This window comes from Cryptomeria japonica, chromosome 6, assembly GCF_030272615.1.
Source record: "Cryptomeria japonica chromosome 6, Sugi_1.0, whole genome shotgun sequence".
NCBI lineage: Eukaryota > Viridiplantae > Streptophyta > Pinopsida > Cupressales > Cupressaceae > Cryptomeria > Cryptomeria japonica.
The window spans coordinates 459,007,808-459,025,944 of NC_081410.1; the positions used below are offsets into that span (position 1 = coordinate 459,007,808).

The window sequence follows — 18,137 nt, forward strand, 5'->3', positions numbered from 1 at the left end:
GTATTGCTTGGACACATGTCCCTTCTAGAAAAATCGACCAATGGATAGCCGGGGTAGGTACATCGGAGTTTGTGCCACCTTCCATGAGTTAAGTACATTGAATCTGGACATGCTGAGATGGACCTCACTGATTGGAGACGTGATGACTGGGATGCCACCTCATCTGACACTTGTAGCTTGCTAGATATTCAATTTGATGTCGTTGAGAGGCTATCTTTAATTAACTCTTGTTCTAACTCCTTTTGTCCTTGATGTGCAAGACGATGATGTACCTTGCCTTGGAATGCTGGATTGAAAGAAGTTGCCCATGTCCTTACTTGATCGTCCCGGCGAAGACCGTCCTTGATCCGGCTTGATTTTCCTTGAAGAGATCTCCATTTGATGCCTACACAACATTTCAAAATTAGGAACATGATTTTGCAACAAATAGCATAGATTAAATTAATTTTCAGGAAACTTCATAATAAATCCTTGAGTTATTATTTCCTAAAAAACAATTGGGCTAATACAATTCAAAATTCAAAATTCAAGCTTAAGGCAATGACGATCAAAATTCGAAATTAAAACAAGAGATCTTGCCATACCTCACTTAAGAGCTTAACTCTAAAATGCAAAATAAAGGAATTCTCCTAGGCAAAAATCAAAATTTGATGGCTTCAACGTGATCTTGAAGGATAATGAACGTCCTCTTTGTCAATTCGCCATCCTTGGGGATATCTTTGACGTGATCTTCAAGCCTTGGCAAGTTCGCCTAACTTGAAACTCAAACTCCCTTGATAATGCTTGTACCTTCCCTTTGAAATTCGCTCCTCCCCTTGAATGATCTTGGCGCCTTCCTTTGCTTGAAATGACTCTAACACACAACTCGCACTTCTCCTTCCAAGATCGCATGTAAGATGGTGAAATGATAATGTGAAAATAATGATTTTCACTTCTCCTTTATAAGCGCTCTCACCTCTTATTCACCTTTAGGCCGACTTTTGTAAAAATATAGCAATTAAAAAATGATTTTTTTCATAAATAACAAGGCCGACTCTCCAAACCAAACACTCCATTTGATTTTTTTTTATTAATTAATTAATTAATTATTAAATGCCTTTCATTTTTAATTAATAAATTTCGATTGTTTACAAGGCAAAATAATTAATTGATACCAAGCGCAATATTTAAATGCCATTTTTAAATAAATATCGATTTTGCTAGCATTTAAAATAAATTTAAAGAAATGTGTTTGAGCGCCAAGTTTTTGAAAATGAAATAATACGTACCTCATCGCCCTGGTCCCTGACTGAGGGACAGGAGCGATCCATCAATTTGGCCTTGATCCTTGCATTTTTGATGTCCAAAGTATTTATTTCCACGTTGAATTAGACATTTTCGCTAGGTCCTTCAAACTAGATCGACTTGTATGTGTGCATGAGTGCCTTTGGATGTATTATCGCCCTGGTCCCTTGGAGAGGGACAGGAGCGATCCTTGTCTTTTCTCCATTTTAAGCTCAAATTGGTAATATTTAACGTCCATTTCCTTTTGCATCGCCTTCCAAATGATGTTTAAAACCATGTGCGACTTTATCTCAACGTGATCTTCAAAGGATATCATGTGTTTTGGCAAATATCGCCCTGGTCCCTTGGAGAGGGACAGGAGCGATCTCCATGTCCTGGCTCAAATTCGTAAACATTTAACCTTTGTTCTTCGTTCATTGCTTTCCAAAGGACGTCCTTAACTTCGCCAATCCTTGCATTGTCTTGATTTTGAAGGAGCATGAGTGTTTTTAATGAAATCGCTTTGGTCCTTGTCCAAAGGACAGGAGCGATATGAGCTTTTTAGCTTGTTTGACAACATTTGGACGTTCCAAACTTTGATATATCACCTTCAAAAGACGCCTTGAACCTTGTATGACCTTGTGAAACCTTGACTTAACGTGATTTTTGCATAAATGGATCAATATACCCAATATCGCTCTGGTCCCTTCCTGAGGGACAAGAGCGATCTAGGTCTTAGTGTGTAAATCTCTTCATTATAACGACCTTTGAGTGTTTGTGCATGATGAAGACGCCTTGAAATGTCCTTTGCCACCTTGTCCTGACTTGGATCGGTCTTGAACTTAGGGAGGAACGACCTTGCACTCGCATGAGAAGCAACATCACCACTGTATCGCCCTGGTCCCTTGGAGAGGGACAGGAGCGATCTTCCTTTTGTGGCCTTTATTTCACTTTGCCAGGTTCCAAGTTTATATTCAACGGACTCGTCACGCTCTACTCTATTCGTCCATGCCTTGACATCGTCTGTAACTTGGCCAGAAAAGCAATTATAACAAAAATCGCTCTGGTCCCTTCCTGAGGGACAGGAGCGAACTAGGCCATCTGGGACCTTGTGGACGTCTAAAAAATCTTCAATTTGTATTCAATGCGTCCATCTCATGTTTTTCCTTGTCTTTGTATGTAAACTTGCCTTGATTTTTGCCTGGATCTTGCCTAATGAAGGAAATCGCTCTGGTCCCTGGGAGAGGGACGAGAGCTACAAGGTACCTCGCCCTGGTCCCTTGGAGAGGGACAGGAGTGATTTGGTCCCTTGGAGAGGGACAGGAGCCCTTGCAAAAGCACACACCAAGAAAAATCTGCAATCTTGGGTTTAGTGGTGGCGTACCAGACAACAAGAAACCTGAGTCTCCAGGAAGTCTGAGAAGACTCCAAGTGCCACCGTTGGTTGAGAATATGGACCATAGGCAAACGGGGAGCCAACCAAAGATAACCCATTTTGGGTTTGTAGCTGGTGAAAGGAGTCCAAGGATACCACTTCCAATCTTTCCACCAAGGTCTGACAAACTGAATGTCAAGCTTATGTAACAAATATGAGGATAAGGTCGAAACCAGAAGGTCATAAGTCTATCGATCAGGTCGAGACAGACGAAACTGGACCTGGAGGTCATCACATGACCGAAGACTCATAGAAGCTCTAGAAAAGAGATCCTTAGGTGTTCGAATGTTGCGTTTGTGAAAACACAGAGCACTAACACCATGGATTTTGGCCAGCGGTAACCCTTGCACCTAAAAAAGAGGTGACCACCAGAGGTTGTGTTGATTCATGGAGATCCCATCACGAAAACTATCACTTGCCCATCGAAGCCAAGGCTTAATAGCTTCCCAAGCACACTAGATGCTTTTAACAACAAAAGTACCTTGGATCTTCACAGTTTCTTTCATAATGAGTAGGGTTTGAAAACCAATCCCCTTCCAAGCCGGCCTCTTGGCAAGAAATCCTGAAGAAATGCAATGCCGAAGAAGGATTTTTCAAGCCTCGTCGCCATATAAGGCTCTAATTATCCATTTAGCACATAAGGCAAGCCCTTGTTTCTGGGTAGAAATAAGGCCGAGCCCTCCAGACTCCTTAGGAAGACAACAATACTCCCAAGCGACTCTGTGAAAACCTTGATGGTCAGAACCAGATGCCCAAAGAAAAGCCGGCATAAGTCTTTCCAACTTCATGTAAGAGGTCTTCGAAAGAGCCCAACATGAAGAGTAATAGACATGGGTGGCAGCAAAAACCTTCAAACAAATTTGAAATTCACCAACCAGAGAGAGGCTTGGTAATCCAATAGGCCAACTTTTTCTCAATCCTGGCTAAAACATCATTCCAAAGATCCACAGGCGAAGCTTGAAAGCAAAAGGAATGCCCAGAAAGCAAAAAATTTTGCCATGATGAAGCTATTTCTAGTCATATTGAAGAATCCAATGCAGGGTAGTAAGAAAAGACTGCCTATAACATTGTGTCTTGTGTCATTGAATGGTCGAGCCAAAAGCCAAGCAAAAGGTGTCCAGACATTGAAGAGCAACCTGAACATTATCTTCTTCCTCAATGAGAGTGAGGAAGGAGTCATCCGCAAAATGACCATTGACAAATTGAGAAGGTGACTCAGGGAGGGAGATACCACGGACACGCCCAACAGAGATAGCATTAGCAAGTAAGTACCCAAAACTCTCTACCACAAGAACATATAAAGAAGGAGCCAGAGGACATCCCTGGCAAATGGATCTGAAAAGGCCAAAAGCCTTAGACTGATGAACATTAATGGTGATACAGGTCAAGGCATCCCCGAATAACATCTGGACAAACTGAATGAATTTGGGACCGAAGCCAAGAGCTTTGAGCATAGCCAAAATAAATGGCCACTCAATGTGATCATACGCTTTAGCGAAGTCAATCTTAAGGAAGATTGCCCGTTGTTTGGTCCATCTGGCCCAGTCCATCCCTTCCCAAACAACAATAATATTATCCAGCATAAACCTGGACTTGATAAATCTAGTTTGCTCCGGATGAACAATTAAAGGAAGGAGATGACGAATCTTGAGAGCCAAGGCTTTGGCAATGATCTTATACGAGACATTGAGCAAGGTAATAGGCCTCCAATTGCAAATGTCCTTCGGATCCTCAGCCTTAGGGATGAATTTGATGTTACCCTAGTTAAACATCGTTCCCAGGGACTGGGAGTGAAAAGCTTCAAGGTAGACCTTATGTAGGTCAGGACCAACACAAGGCCAAAGAGCTTTGTAGAACTCGCAGGGGAAACCATCACACCCAAGGGCTTTATCATCCGCCATAGAAAAAATGGCTTCCTTGAGATCATCAATGGTCAGTAAGAGATCACAAAAGGCCTACTGAGACTCGAAAAGCCATTTGGGAACAACAGTTAAGCAATCTTGCAAAGCTTGGACTCTGGCTAGAGAGTTTCCCTGCACTGTGAACACCTTCTCATAATGACAGACAAAAGCTTGCAGAATATCAGGTAGCTCGGTGAGAACAACATGCCCTTCTTTGATTTTCTTAATCCCTACAGAGGTATGGTGGGCACGCAAAGCCAGGAAAAATTCTTTGGAGGCCCTGTCACTCACTTTGAGCCAATGTAACTTGGCTTTGATTTGAACTCCTCTGACAGAATAGTCATTTGCAACTTGTTTCTGAAGACAGAGTTGGGCTAATCAAAGTTGCAAGTTAGAATCAAAAGGATTCAAGGCCAGAGCTTTTGTGGAAAACAGAGATCTTTGGTGGTCACGTCATATGACCGAATGTGATACATGGCAAGCTATCTACCATAAATGCGCATAAACCTCGCAAAGAGGGTAATGGCGTTATTCCACCACGCAATCCAACTAGTGTGATGATGAGGCCTTGGTTCCAAATTCCAAACCCTTTGAATGTGGGCCATCATGGCTTGATGATGCAGGAGACACGTGTTGAGGTAAAACTACGTCTTGGAAGGAAACTGCTTGGTTGGCTGCTATTCAATGCTAAACTTTATGGGGAAGTGATTGGACATCGTCACATCAACGAGAGGAGTGACGAGCAGATCTTGATTTTCAGAAAAAGAAAAAAAAGATTGCACAGTTATTATAGCACGATCAAGCCTCTTAAATATTTCGTCGGAGCCAGCTCTGAAATTAGACCAAGTGTACCAGACCCCACCAAGGCAGCAATAGTTTGTGTTAGGGTCAAAAAGACCCAACTTATTACGCATATAGTACCAGGCTTCCCTCTCGCCAGCTGTCCATCGAAAAGGCAAAAAATTTCGTCTGTGGTTTGTGTTGGGGTGAAAAAGACCCAACTTATTATGCATATAGTACCAGGCTTCCCTCTCGCCAGTTGTCCATCAAAAAGGCAAAAAAAATCGTCCTTATCGATCGCCACCTCAACCATATTGAAGTTCCCACACCTGACCCAAGTTGGAGGTGGCAGATTGTCAACAATCCAACACCATAGGTGCAATCTATCAACCGCATCATTGGGAGCATAAACATTAACAATCCCAACAGAATGCTTATCAATTGACAACAAAACCCATACAGAGCGTTGCATGGGATAAAAACTGTGAGAAATAACTATAGAGAGCTAACGAGGTGAAATGAGAGTAGCAACTCCACCTCGACCAACTTCATGTTGGGAAGCAAAAACAAGGCTATCCGGCCAAATAACATGGCATGCAGTAGTGAGCATGAAACCAACAATTTTAACTTTTTGAAGGTTGGGAACATCTAGGCCTAAAACACGTTGACGAACATCTCGAACAAAATACTTTCTGGTGAGGTCTGTGAGACCTCGAACATTCCATGAGATGTAATTCATGAAAAATCTTGCATATCATCCTCGTTCCCAAGAGAGGAGAAGTTATTGTGCAAAAAAATTGAACTAAGACCGAGAAGAGTCCCCACCAGAAATAACTCGTCGTTTTTTCTAAACCAACATCTGCAATCTCGGCACACCTAGAAGGGCTGCGAGAATGGCGCAGAGAGAGTGGATCAGAAATCGCAGACACAACCTAAGGAGTGCGAACCCAAGGGGGTTGAGCGACACCCTCAAAAGAATCCTTCCCTTTCTGGCCAAGGTTTGAAACCGAAGCAGACGATGTAGAGACCACCTGGGTAGACACTGTCTGCATAGGAGGCTCCGCCATCAGCTGGGAACTTGAACCAACGGGTGACTTTTGGGCCGAAGCCACATAGTTTTTGCCTTTGCGAACTATAGTGGTCCATTCATCCTTCTTATCTCCCTCCATAGGTCGAGAGTCAGTCTCCTTAACAGTGGGTTTTTGATGAATAATGATGAACAAATGATACCCTAACTGGTACTGAGAGGGGGGGGTGAATCAGTACAGACAAAAACTTCTCAACAACTTATCAAATTAAAACAATGATAACCGGTTGTCTTCATCACTAAACTTAACCATGGCAATACTGGTTAAACACAATAAGACTTCAGACATCTAAACCAATAAAACTGAATACTTCAAATATCATTCAACACTTGATAACTACTTCACCTATATACATATGCATGTGTTGTATCAGTAATACCATAACCATTAGCTCTACATGCATATTCACCTAAACAAAGAATACTCAATCATCATGTGAAAAATGCACAACTCATGACACACAAATTTTTCACGTGGAAAACCAAAAGGGAAAAACCACAGTGGGGATGAATACCCACAAGCTTGTTTTTGAACTCTTTTGAAGCTCGCTCTGTTAGGAGCCTAGTCCGATTAAAGACTTTACAATAAGGTTATGTTAGGAATCGATCCTGTTAAAGATCACTCGGTTAAGGGATGACTATAAACTCTATTAAAGGTTGAAACCCTGTTAAAGGTTACCTCACTAGAGGATTTAAAGAACTCAATGAACTTGAGTCACCTGGTTAGAGGATTTACAACAAGCCTGTTAAAGCTACCAGTCAAGGGATTTTCCTTCTGATGAAATGCTTAGAAGTCAACAGGTAAAGCTTTGATCTAATAACAACACTACTTGCTAAGGCAGATCTTTTTCAACTCCTCTCCTCTGCAATCACACTCTGCAGGTTCCACACTCTGGTTTGGCAAGTATCTCAACATGCAGACATAAACACAACATTTGCCAACACCAACAATATCAAAACTCATCGACCTTATGGACAACAATTAGGTCGATAGCATAAACCCTAAACCCTAAACATTTTAGGTTTACAATTTCAAGCGGTCTAAATCTTGACCGTCCAAGCACATTACATAGAATGAAACGATCTAAACAGATCTCAAGTCACTCTGCATCATCCGATCTTCACCGCATCTGGAAAACGGTAACCCATCACCCGCTCTTCATACACCGCTCAGAAAATCGTGCATTCCCGAGGTAGGCATTCAATACATTCGATCTCCACACGCAAAATCCTCAAGGAAATCCTTCACGTGCACACAGCTGACATGGCATCCTGATCCTTATCCTTAACGTTCACAAAGCACCATCGGTTGCACCGCATAGGCCATACCGGAAACCCTAAAATTGAACAGAGACTACCAACCGGTAATTACACTTAGTGAATCCAGACACCGGTCCACTCCATCCCAGTTGACCAAAAACGCTTCCAATCTTTATACCCATGCATATCGGTGTACCTGCTTGAGCACTTATTGACATCAATGACAACATACTTTGTCACCACTTCATCATATGCCAACAATTTTATTTTCGAAATAGCCAAGGGACAATCCCCGATTTTGTGTTCAGTTGACTGGCATCGGACTGGCATCGATAACAAGTGTTGGGAAGGTTCAAATAAAGCACCTTCTGGGTGAAGGTATTGCCTCCCACTTGAATATCAACAGTTTCTTTCAGGTCGCGTGAAAGGTCGACCTCAACACAGACCCTCTTTTGAGGGGCATTAAAAAAACAGTCTGGTTCAAGGCAAATAACTTTGCCAACAGACTGAGCAATAGTTTGCATGAAAGGCCAACAAGGCGAAGGAAGACTAGGGAACTCAACCCAGACCGAGACTCGCAACATTTTGTCATCTGAGACAGAAAAGGCTCGAGACCAGCGCTGGAAAACCAGAAGGGAATACTGAACGGTCCATGGCCCATGAGAGAGGATAGCCTCAACATGGGAAGGGTTCGAAAAGCGAAACAAAAAGAAGCCCTTGGTGAGGCTTTGGATGCCATCAAGCTGGACTCCATGAGGAGACCAGGGTTTGGCGACCTCATCACGAAGCATGCTTTCAGGAGGGATCCTACCCACAAAATAGCCTATCAAAGTGCATTTTTCAAGCCACTCACAAGCATTATCAAAATCTTGAATAGGAAGCACAACATTAGGCCAGGACATACCTCGTGAAACACTTTTGGAACAAATTTGTGAGGGCGCTTGTTCTGAGGTGCCATGAGGGTCCGTCAAAACAACTCCAGCACCAGCATCAATTGCTGGGCTAAAGTTGGTCGGAGCCATAATAAACACAAAAGTCCCGCCGTAAATGCGGTAACCTCAAACCCTAACAGAGCTCCAAAGCTCCTCCATTTGGATTTTGTATTGGAATTATATTTTGATTATTTATGATCATTAGAATTTAAGTGTGAAAGCACCTCAGAAATGGCCGTTAGTATTTAAATGTGAAAACTCCTTGGAAATGCCACTTTACTATTGTGCATGTTCTTTACTGCTCCATGCATTCAAGCAGGTATGGAAAGCTAATTATAATATACTTGATGAAATTTTATTGAAATTATAATCTGATTCTTTAGACCATTAGTATTCAAATGTGAAAACTCCATGGGAATGACACTTTACTTTTGTGTGTTGTTGCAGCTCCATCCATTATTTTCAAGAAATTGAGACAATATATCCACGATTATTCACTTGACATAGAATCGGTTGTGATAACAAAACTGTCTGCAATGTTCAAATGGAAAGCAAATCTGCGGCTTCCATAAGTTAGGTCAGAAAGCATCTGGGTCAGGAAGAATCTTGATCGACACTCTCTTTATTGTTCTCTGGACTGTGATCAGATGCATGCCAACTAGAATCTGAAGAGTCGAGTGAAGACTGTCGGCTGTAGTCAGAGCATGAAACAGAGGATGCAGAGTGGCTGGAGGTGATGCTACCTGAATTTCTATGGAGCAAATGAGTTTCAATAGATTGAATTTTACTCAGCAACTGCTTCTGACGCAAGGCTCTTTCAGGAGATAATACTTCTTTCATAGCATTGTCTAGCTCAACTCTGCCATTCACTGAACCGTACAATTCATACACGGATCTTGCATTCTCATTCAAAGAGGCTAACTTAGTCACAGCTTTGATGCTTTCAGGATCAACAAGCATTTTACTGCTCCCCTCTTTCCATCCTATTATCTGAACAATTACCAATTGACGGCAGCTTCCCATTTTAACATCAAATAATTTCTCCATGAATTTCAATGCATAAAAAGAACAGCAGAACCAAGTTAGTTTGGATTATAAAAATAATGTTTATCAATTTACCTGTGCTGGCCCTCCAATGTCATTTGTACTATATATTTTTACTTGATCAACCAAGTCATAATAATTGGGAAGAGCAGTAGCAAATCTTTTGATTGATTTCAATTGCTCTTTAACCCTCACAGCTCGTTTTGTCATTATGGCTCTCCTAAGAGAACACAATTAAGATTAATTTGAAACATCAAACAAGAAAGAATCATGTAGACATAGGATCTAAACTTTCAGCTGAGATAACTAAAAAGTGAGGGTTTACCTCACTCCACGAACTACTGCAAGATGTGCATCACAGATGACTCCAACAAGCTCTATTCTGTATGGTTTCCTCACATTTGTAAGTGGCTTTCTAATTGCTTCCGTGTCTGAGGTTCCATTACTCAATATGCTTTCATGGGCTTTCAAAACATTGGGAGGATCAGCATCCTCAACTGGTTCCCAATAGTTTTCTTGTACAGAACCATCCTCTGCTATCTGATAGCCTGGACCCCTCCGATATTGTCTACGATGGACATCTCGAGCCATGGAAATTGTCTGTATAACAAATGGTTCCCAGGACATCGTGCCATCAAATATTACATCACGACCCTCATTCAAGGCGGTGACAAGGAGAGACTCTGCGGCATCGAGTGATGTTTGATGCACCTAGGAAACATAAAAAATGGTTACATTCTGATCTGGGACAACTTGTTTACTAGTTTTTCTCCGGTGCTTCTTCTTAGTTAATAAGAACAAAACTTGAATCGTCCTATTCAGCAAAAGCAGAGGATGCTTACCAGTTCTGATGTTTCCAAGTAATCATGACGCCCACTCGAATTCAAGGCCTGGTATACAACATCTGTTTCCTTGAAAGCATCTGCTTCCACTACCACAGCATTTTTGGCTGCATTTGCCCAGAAGCAGCTGCCAAAACAAAATTTGATAAAAAATTAACTCTCAAATTCAGAGACATATATATATATATATTTCAAAAGAGAAAGCATGTTCAGATAATTTGACTGGAACTATATAGTATGGAATTTCTTTAGTAGATACTTGCAGTGAGCGGTACTTAGAAGTTTGAACCACAATCCCATGAATTATGGCTATAAAATAAGAGAATAAAATCAAATAATACCTTTTCATTATATCTTTGACCGCCGTACTCTTTCCAACTCCCATCCCGCCCCCAATTAGAAGCAGCACAGGGCTTCTATCATTTGCATTCACTGGCACAACTACATTCGTCTCACTATGAAGATTGGCATGGTGGCCAATAGCTTTAAACTGCTGCAATAGAGTAGAAAATACATTTTTTGTCTTGAGATCCTTTATAACCCGTCCAACACGTTGTTTCCTGCAGTTTGTTTGATATATATTAGCTCAAAAAAATGGCTAGTAACCTTTGGGAGAAAAACATGGAAACAGGAAAAATGAACAATGATATGGCATATGTTGTGGAAAATGTCAAATACATAAAATGGAAGAGCTAGGGAGTTCCACAAAGAATGCTGAAGATATTTCATGTGGTATTGAACAGAGGGCTTGATTGTAGGGGAAACTTCACACTGAAAAAGTGTGCTTCAATCAGATTAATACTGAGGTGGATGACTTAGTAGGGATTCCGGATGTACCAAGAGTTCATAAAGTGGTAAGTATTCAAGTATTAAATCTTGTGGGAGGAAAATTCTTGTGAATCGTTATTCATGAAATATGAATTATGACTAACTATTGAAAAATAATAAAAACTGGAATTTTATGGAATTCAAAATGTTAACCAATTGCATACAAACTTCACTATACAACTCACCTGGTAGCATTAAACACAGCAGATTGAAGCTTTTTCCTCTGAGATTTATTCTGTAGAACCTAGAAAATTGACAACAATTCCTTGCATATATGAGCGAATGTACACAAACCCACAAACCTATCTTAAAAAGCATATATACCACAACCTCATGGTTTATTCAACCTGGTAAAAGATAAAAAAATGTTAAAGCACTCAAATAAAATAGGGGGATTGTTCTTCTTCGTGGCAAGCGACTACCTGATTAATCATAAACATAGAGTGATCCCATTGAAATGCAAAGTAACTTAGTATGCAGCTATCTATCTCATCTATTATCAATTTATAGAGAGATTCAATTTCGCCTTCAGGGTACATATCAGAAAGATATAGACAGATGCTTTCTGGACTCCCATCAGAATTGCTTTTATCTCCCCTCAAATACTCTTCAGCAAGTTTGGAAAGGCGAGAATCACCATCAGGTGTCATAATACCAAGTTGCCGAACTGCAACATGTACAAATAGCTTCAGTTTTAGTATTTAGTCTCTATTCCTCTACACAAACACAGTAAAATGCTTACAATCTTCTGATCTATGCATGCCTCAAACTTTTGCTTGCAAACTGCAATTGAATCTCTACAGTGACAGCTAAGTCTAGCACAAAGTTTCTTAGATCAATTTTTAGTCAACAAGATTACAGTGAACAAAAAAAATTTAGCCATATTTTTTAGAATCTGTTCTGATGTTTAATGTAAGATTGTAACTACCTGTGCTGACATGCGTTCAATGTCATGCCTATGGCCCATAAGTCAGACTATAGGAAAGCTTTCTGAAACACTATTCTTGAAAATAAATATTCCTTTAAACTATTAACAATCAAGAAACTAGCAGATATGTACAAATATTCTAAACTAAAATGTTTTTGTATAAGCTTTTTGAATAAAAGGAGATCTCAGAAAAGGTAAAACTACTTAACAGAAGGATCTAGATTACAAACTTGAAAATCCAAGATGTGTGAACTCACCTACATATTCCCCAAACCGCTCAAGCTTCTTGACATGGCCACCTTTTGTCAGCTCTATACGTGGCATCAACTTATCATGTTGCGTAGACTTCTTATAAATTTCATTCAGAATTCTTTGTGCTACTACTAGTAGCCCAAGGGATGCTACAAGAAAACGCATAGTGTCTGCAACAGATTATTCAAGCCATGTAAGAGTATTGAAGAACAAAATGAACCAAAATGATTGTATGCCTCGCCAATTTACCAATTTCTTTGTATAAATAGATATTTCGAAAACTCTCGCAAAAAAACCTTACTAGGTTTATGTTTTAACTAAGCAGGGCATATGAGAACATAATACATAGGTTTGGAGGTGGATTCAGGAGCTTGCCTCTTAAACTATCTACAAATTATAATGTATCAACCAATATTAATAAATATGTAAAGCCATAGTTTTTATGAGTAGTTCTGCAATATATTGTAGCTCGAATCATTTTAACGAAGAAAGGTACTGGAGTCAATTGGCAATGATATGGAGCATTACTTTGACAAAATTTCTTGTGACGAGTCTTCCTTGTGAAAGGTTTGGACAGCCTTGTAGAAGGCAAACGAGGGATTCTAGTCAAACTGTCAAAAGGGGAAGACCCCCTGGATCAAACCAGTTTGGTGGGCTGAAGTGTAAAACCCTATAGGTGGGTTTCCACTATACATAATGTTAAGACATTTGGTACCTGGAGGTACAATGTGGAACCATTTGGAAACATAAGAAAATGTGCCCTGAAGAATGAGAAGCATCTCCTGCCTTGGGAAACTATCCCCAGCAGCTGCTAAAGGTTTCCAATAATTTAGGAAGTTACTGTTTAGGAAAACTAAGGTTAAAATGGGACTCAGGCGATCCTTCTTTACAACATGCAGATTCAGAAAAATTTTCCAATTCTGTATAGTTATGTACACTTGAGTTGGTCTAGTAGTGGAGAATTTGTACTCTTGAAAAAAAGGTCACAAGTTTAAATCCTGTAAGAGGTAAGATATGCACACTTCATTTGTAGCACAGTTTGATGCCTCCCACAAGAATTAAGGGTAGTCCCATATTACTATGAGTCATCTGTAGAGACCCATAAACAGACTGCCCAGTATCGTGGATTATAATAAGATCCATCTCCATTTCCATTTTCAACAATCAATGCACAGAGAAATCTAAACTATGTGACTGCGGGTTACTTGGGAGCAATTGTCTGCTTTGCGCTAGATTGCAAAAATCCCAGTATTGAAGTTGAAATCTAGCTGAGGCAGGGAAATCAATCAGGTTTTAGAAGCAAACGAAATGAACTATAGAAGCCCTATGTCAAGGAGGACAGATGTTTTAATATCAAATCCTTGCTCTGTAAATTGAAGTTGAAATCTAGCTGAGGCAGGGAAATCAACCAGGTTTTAGAAGCAAACGAAATGAACTATAGAAGCCCTATGTCAAGGAGGACAGATGTTTTAATATCAAATCCTTGCTCTGTAAATTGAAGTTGAAATCTAGCTGAGGCAGGGAAATCAACCAGGTTTTAGAAGCAAACGTAATGAACTATAGAAGCCCTATGTCGAAGGAGGACAGATGTTTTAATATCAAATCCTTGCTCTGTGAATTGTTAACCTTCCTAAGACACAAAATCGATTCTTTACTTATACAGCAAAGTAGTAAGACACACAATCGATTCTTTGCTTATACAGCAAATTAATAAGACACACATACATGAGAGTCCAAGTGACTTTAGAGCAAAATCCTCTGAAACAAGAATCAAACATCTTCAATATTCAAGGGTTTGAAGAAGAAAAGTAGTCAAACTTTTCCTTACGCAGAAATCTTTGTCTTGCAGACAAGGGAAACCCATATTGTATAAGTCGATATCCTTACCCATCGAAGAATTTTGGTCCTCCACAAGTACAAGATGTTAGGGAGGCACACATATTTATAAGAGAAATCAAACAGCATTTCAGTCAAATCCTTCTCTAACACAAAAATGCGATGCTCTTAATATGTGCCCTGCTGTGAACGCTGCACAATTCTAGTATCAAAATCTATCCTATAAATAATGAAAAAAATGCATACCCACCTGATTTTTTTTGAAGTCAATTCATTCACCTCCAAATCTATTGATATCTTCAAATAAAAAGAGTTACTTGACCTCCTGTTTAGCAGACCACTAAAATGTCTGCAAAACTAGTAAATAAACAAGAGTTGACCTGAACAACCACCCAGATGCATTTAGTTCTTCTGAAATTCAGAGGAGGAAAAGGAGAATGAATTATTACTTAGAGGGTGTCCACTGTCCAGTATTATTTGCCCATGAACATGAAATTACCCTTGGTGGAATCGATGAACGGTTAACAATATATTAACGTGCATGGATATTTTAAAACAGAAAGATACGTGACAAGCAGGTGATCAGGTTGGGGTGGCTATATTCCATTTTATCTATTTGGAGATTGGAATAACTCAAAAATAGTTTCCATGGCAGGTAAGGATTTTGCATTTCATTTCCTCCTGAAGTATGTTCAGAAAATACTGGTGAGTGGGATTCAGAAGCGGTTTTCCAGAAGCGTATTGTACGCTTTAATTTTTAATTTGGGCTCTTTGCCGGCTGTTTGTGGGATAACACAAGCACCTTGCTGGGGTTGGTCTGTCTGGTTAATATATCGAGCATGAGAATAATCATGCTCTCTGCTTTTTCTTTGACCCTCAACGTAGATCCAAGTGTTCCCTGCAAATTTTTGAATAAAATATTTATTGTAATTAGCTAAGCATAAACAAGTGGTTTATTGGATTACAGGATTGCTATCATTTTCATATGTAATTTGAAAATAGATTTTGCTTTTTTGGTGAAAATTATATTTATATATATAGGAGATGGTTATTCTCCATATAAAATAGAATCTGATCAAAAACACAAATTCTGCAAATCATAACGGATTTTTACACAATTTCTACTGGTTTGATCCTCGTAGTCTGTCTTCACGATGCTATAAAAATGAAAAAAACCTGTTGAAAAACAATTGTGTTATGCGAATTTGTGTTTTTGATCAGGTGTCGTTTTGTATGGAGAAATAGCAGTCTCATATATATATATATATAGAGAGAGAGAGAGATGGGTTTTGATGTTCTTATGTTTTAATGTTTTATTAGAGCAATTGGAGGTAACCTTCTACATTTTCAGTTGATCAATACACATGAGATTCTAGTACTTATGTAAAACACCATGTAGATTTAGTAATGTGTTAAAGATCACTAGTGTAGTGTTTTTGTGATCCTTAATCGTATTGTCATCTCCATCTTCCATTTTATAACTTGCTTTTGTTGTCATGTCATATGTGCATTCATGATTTAGTAGAGTACTTGAAGTCACTCATATAGTGTTTTGCACCTCTTTTATCCTAATCTATAATCATTAGAGGTATGTTGATTGCAATATAAACTATTAATTTCGACAGGGTTTATAGTTACATGCTTTAAGAGTTCATCTTCATTTTCCTATCTCCACAAGGCAACTTTTAAAAAGATTTTATCCTTCATGTACTTTATTTTGGAGAGGAGTTTCTTTATTTATAGAGTTTTCTCATTTTTTCCATTTAGTGAAAGATTTTATTGTATAAAAGTAGCCCATTAGGCTTAGTTGTTGGGACCCATCATTATTATTATTATAGGGTGTGTTAGAGTGCATAATTTTATAACATACCTATTTTATTATCCTAGGTTTATTATGCATTAGATAAGCTTTATTAGGTGTTGATTAAACACATGTCACGTTGTAAGGAGTATCTTCTCTCACTCAAGTGCTCGAGTCATATAAAACAACATCTATTATTAGCAAGTCTTATTTTACTTGATCTCCTTCGTAGTGACTCACCTAATTGTCATTTGATAGAACTCGTGACTCTTGAACATTTTGTATAAATACTCTTATCAAGCTCACATTTGAGAATAAACCTATCTGCATTGTAATCTTGCACATGAAATATATTGTGCATTTCACACATTTGTATGTTTATTGTTCCTTCTTCGTTGAAATAGCACATTCACTATTGTGATGTGCTTCACTCATCTAGATCATGGCTTTAATGGGTTTTTCCCATAACTTCAAATTTATCTTTTTTAAAAGAGAATAAATTTATCTTCATTACTTCCTAATTATTACATTTGCATCTATCAAATAAAGATTTTGCATTCCATCCAAACTCTCAATTTTGAAGTTAATCTAGAGTTTATGATGGGTTGTTATGGACTCCATTTTGACGTTAATCATGTGAGTTAATTCTATCCAGATAAATATATTCCATTTTACATGGTTGCAAATTGGAATAACTTAAAAATAGTGTCCATGGCAGGTAAGGGTATTGTATATCATTTCCTCGTCAATTTTGTTGGTAAAATATTAGAAGTAAGGTGGTCAGATTCAGATGCTATTTTGGGGAAGAATAGTGCACGTTTTAAATATTTAATTAGGGGCCTGTTCCACCAGCCGCATCGGATTCCACAACCGCCTTTCTTTATCATTCTTGCTGACATTCTTTTGAATCCATATCTATTCAGAATTATGGTCTCTCTTGAATTTCCTACAACACGACATCTTTTCATCATTAAATTAAATTAAAAAAATTTAAAAAAACCATCGAAACGTCCATCAAAATCTCGAAGACTTTCTTTTCAGTAATAAATTTGCTCTACAAGGCTAAAAAATATTCTAGTGATTACGATTGGTAATCAAAGCTTGAAAGCGGTGTAAAAACCAATCAAAGAAAAATGTAACATTGGTCATATTTAAATGTTAGAATAATAATTGCACGTAAATACTATGTTTTGTACTATAAAATTTGGACATACATCAAATTATTACTTAAGCTAATTCTATTTAAGCAAGTACTTAGTCCTCCAGAATATAATTAATATAAATTTTTTTTTTTGTAATATGGTAATAAATTTTACACTTTTTGTGCTGCAGTAATTACACAATATTTTATACATTTTCAAAATAAAATTATTTTATTTTAAATTTCATCTTAAAAATCATAAATGTTTATATATATCAAATAAAATATTATTTGTTTCATAAAATTATTGCAAAGTATTCTTAATATTTTTTAAACATTTGATACATTAAAGATTAATGTTTGATTTTCATGAAATTTGTAGTATGAAATTGGCAGTTTGATAGACAGGCAATACATGATGGGAGGAAGAATGCATACACTATTGCGGCCAATGGGATGAAGCAAACCGTGTTGCCTTTTGAGGAACCTTTGAAGAATGAAGTCTGTACAAATACCAGAATCTATTTAGTAGATGGAAGAAAGTTCATGGATGGACTAAGACATGAGAATGTGTGTTTTGCCTTAATTCCTAAGAAGACTGAGAGACCGGAACCGGAAGGAGAACACCCGACAAAGATTAGAGATTTGCTGACAGAGTATGGGGACATCATTTCAGATAATGTACCTAATAGATTGTCACCCGTTAGAAGTATTAGTCATTGCATAGACTTAGTTCCCGAAGCTAGCTTACCTAACAAAGCTACAAATCGGTTAACACCGATAGAGAATGAAGAACTGAATAGACAA

General features: G+C 38.6%; 1 protein-coding gene across 2 annotated transcripts; it reads right to left on the bottom strand.

The window, feature by feature from the left end:
- Nucleotides 1-8,991: 8,991 nt before the first annotated feature.
- Nucleotides 8,992-15,273, bottom strand: LOC131051069 (calmodulin calcium-dependent NAD kinase). Of its 2 annotated transcripts, none has more exons than XM_057985428.2 (9): nucleotides 14,639-15,271; nucleotides 12,558-12,722; nucleotides 11,795-12,039; nucleotides 11,558-11,616; nucleotides 10,886-11,104; nucleotides 10,545-10,671; nucleotides 10,028-10,413; nucleotides 9,778-9,922; nucleotides 8,992-9,648 (listed from the first exon to the last, which is right to left on the bottom strand). In XM_057985428.2, the coding sequence occupies exons 2-9, from the start codon at nucleotides 12,715-12,717 to the stop codon at nucleotides 9,253-9,255; spliced, it is 1,737 nt and encodes a 578-aa protein (XP_057841411.2). In that variant the 5' UTR covers nucleotides 12,718-12,722; nucleotides 14,639-15,271; the 3' UTR covers nucleotides 8,992-9,252. The 2 variants fall into 2 exon arrangements, with proteins under 2 accessions (XP_057841411.2, XP_057841412.2); XM_057985429.2 differs by having other exon boundaries at nucleotides 9,488-9,673; nucleotides 14,639-15,273.
- Nucleotides 15,274-18,137: the final 2,864 nt, after the last annotated feature.

Bases quoted from the DNA above. Each gene is read 5' to 3' on its own strand.
- LOC131051069 (XM_057985428.2), bottom strand. From the start codon at position 12,717: ATGCGTTTTCTTGTAGCATCCCTTGGGCTACTAGTAGTAGCACAAAGA. The intron at 10,414-10,544 runs GTAAGCATCCTC...TATGTTTCCTAG, and splicing joins ACTTGGAAACATCAGAACTG to GTGCATCAAACATCACTCGA. The intron at 9,923-10,027 runs GTAAACCCTCAC...GTGTTCTCTTAG, and splicing joins GCAGTAGTTCGTGGAGTGAG to GAGAGCCATAATGACAAAAC.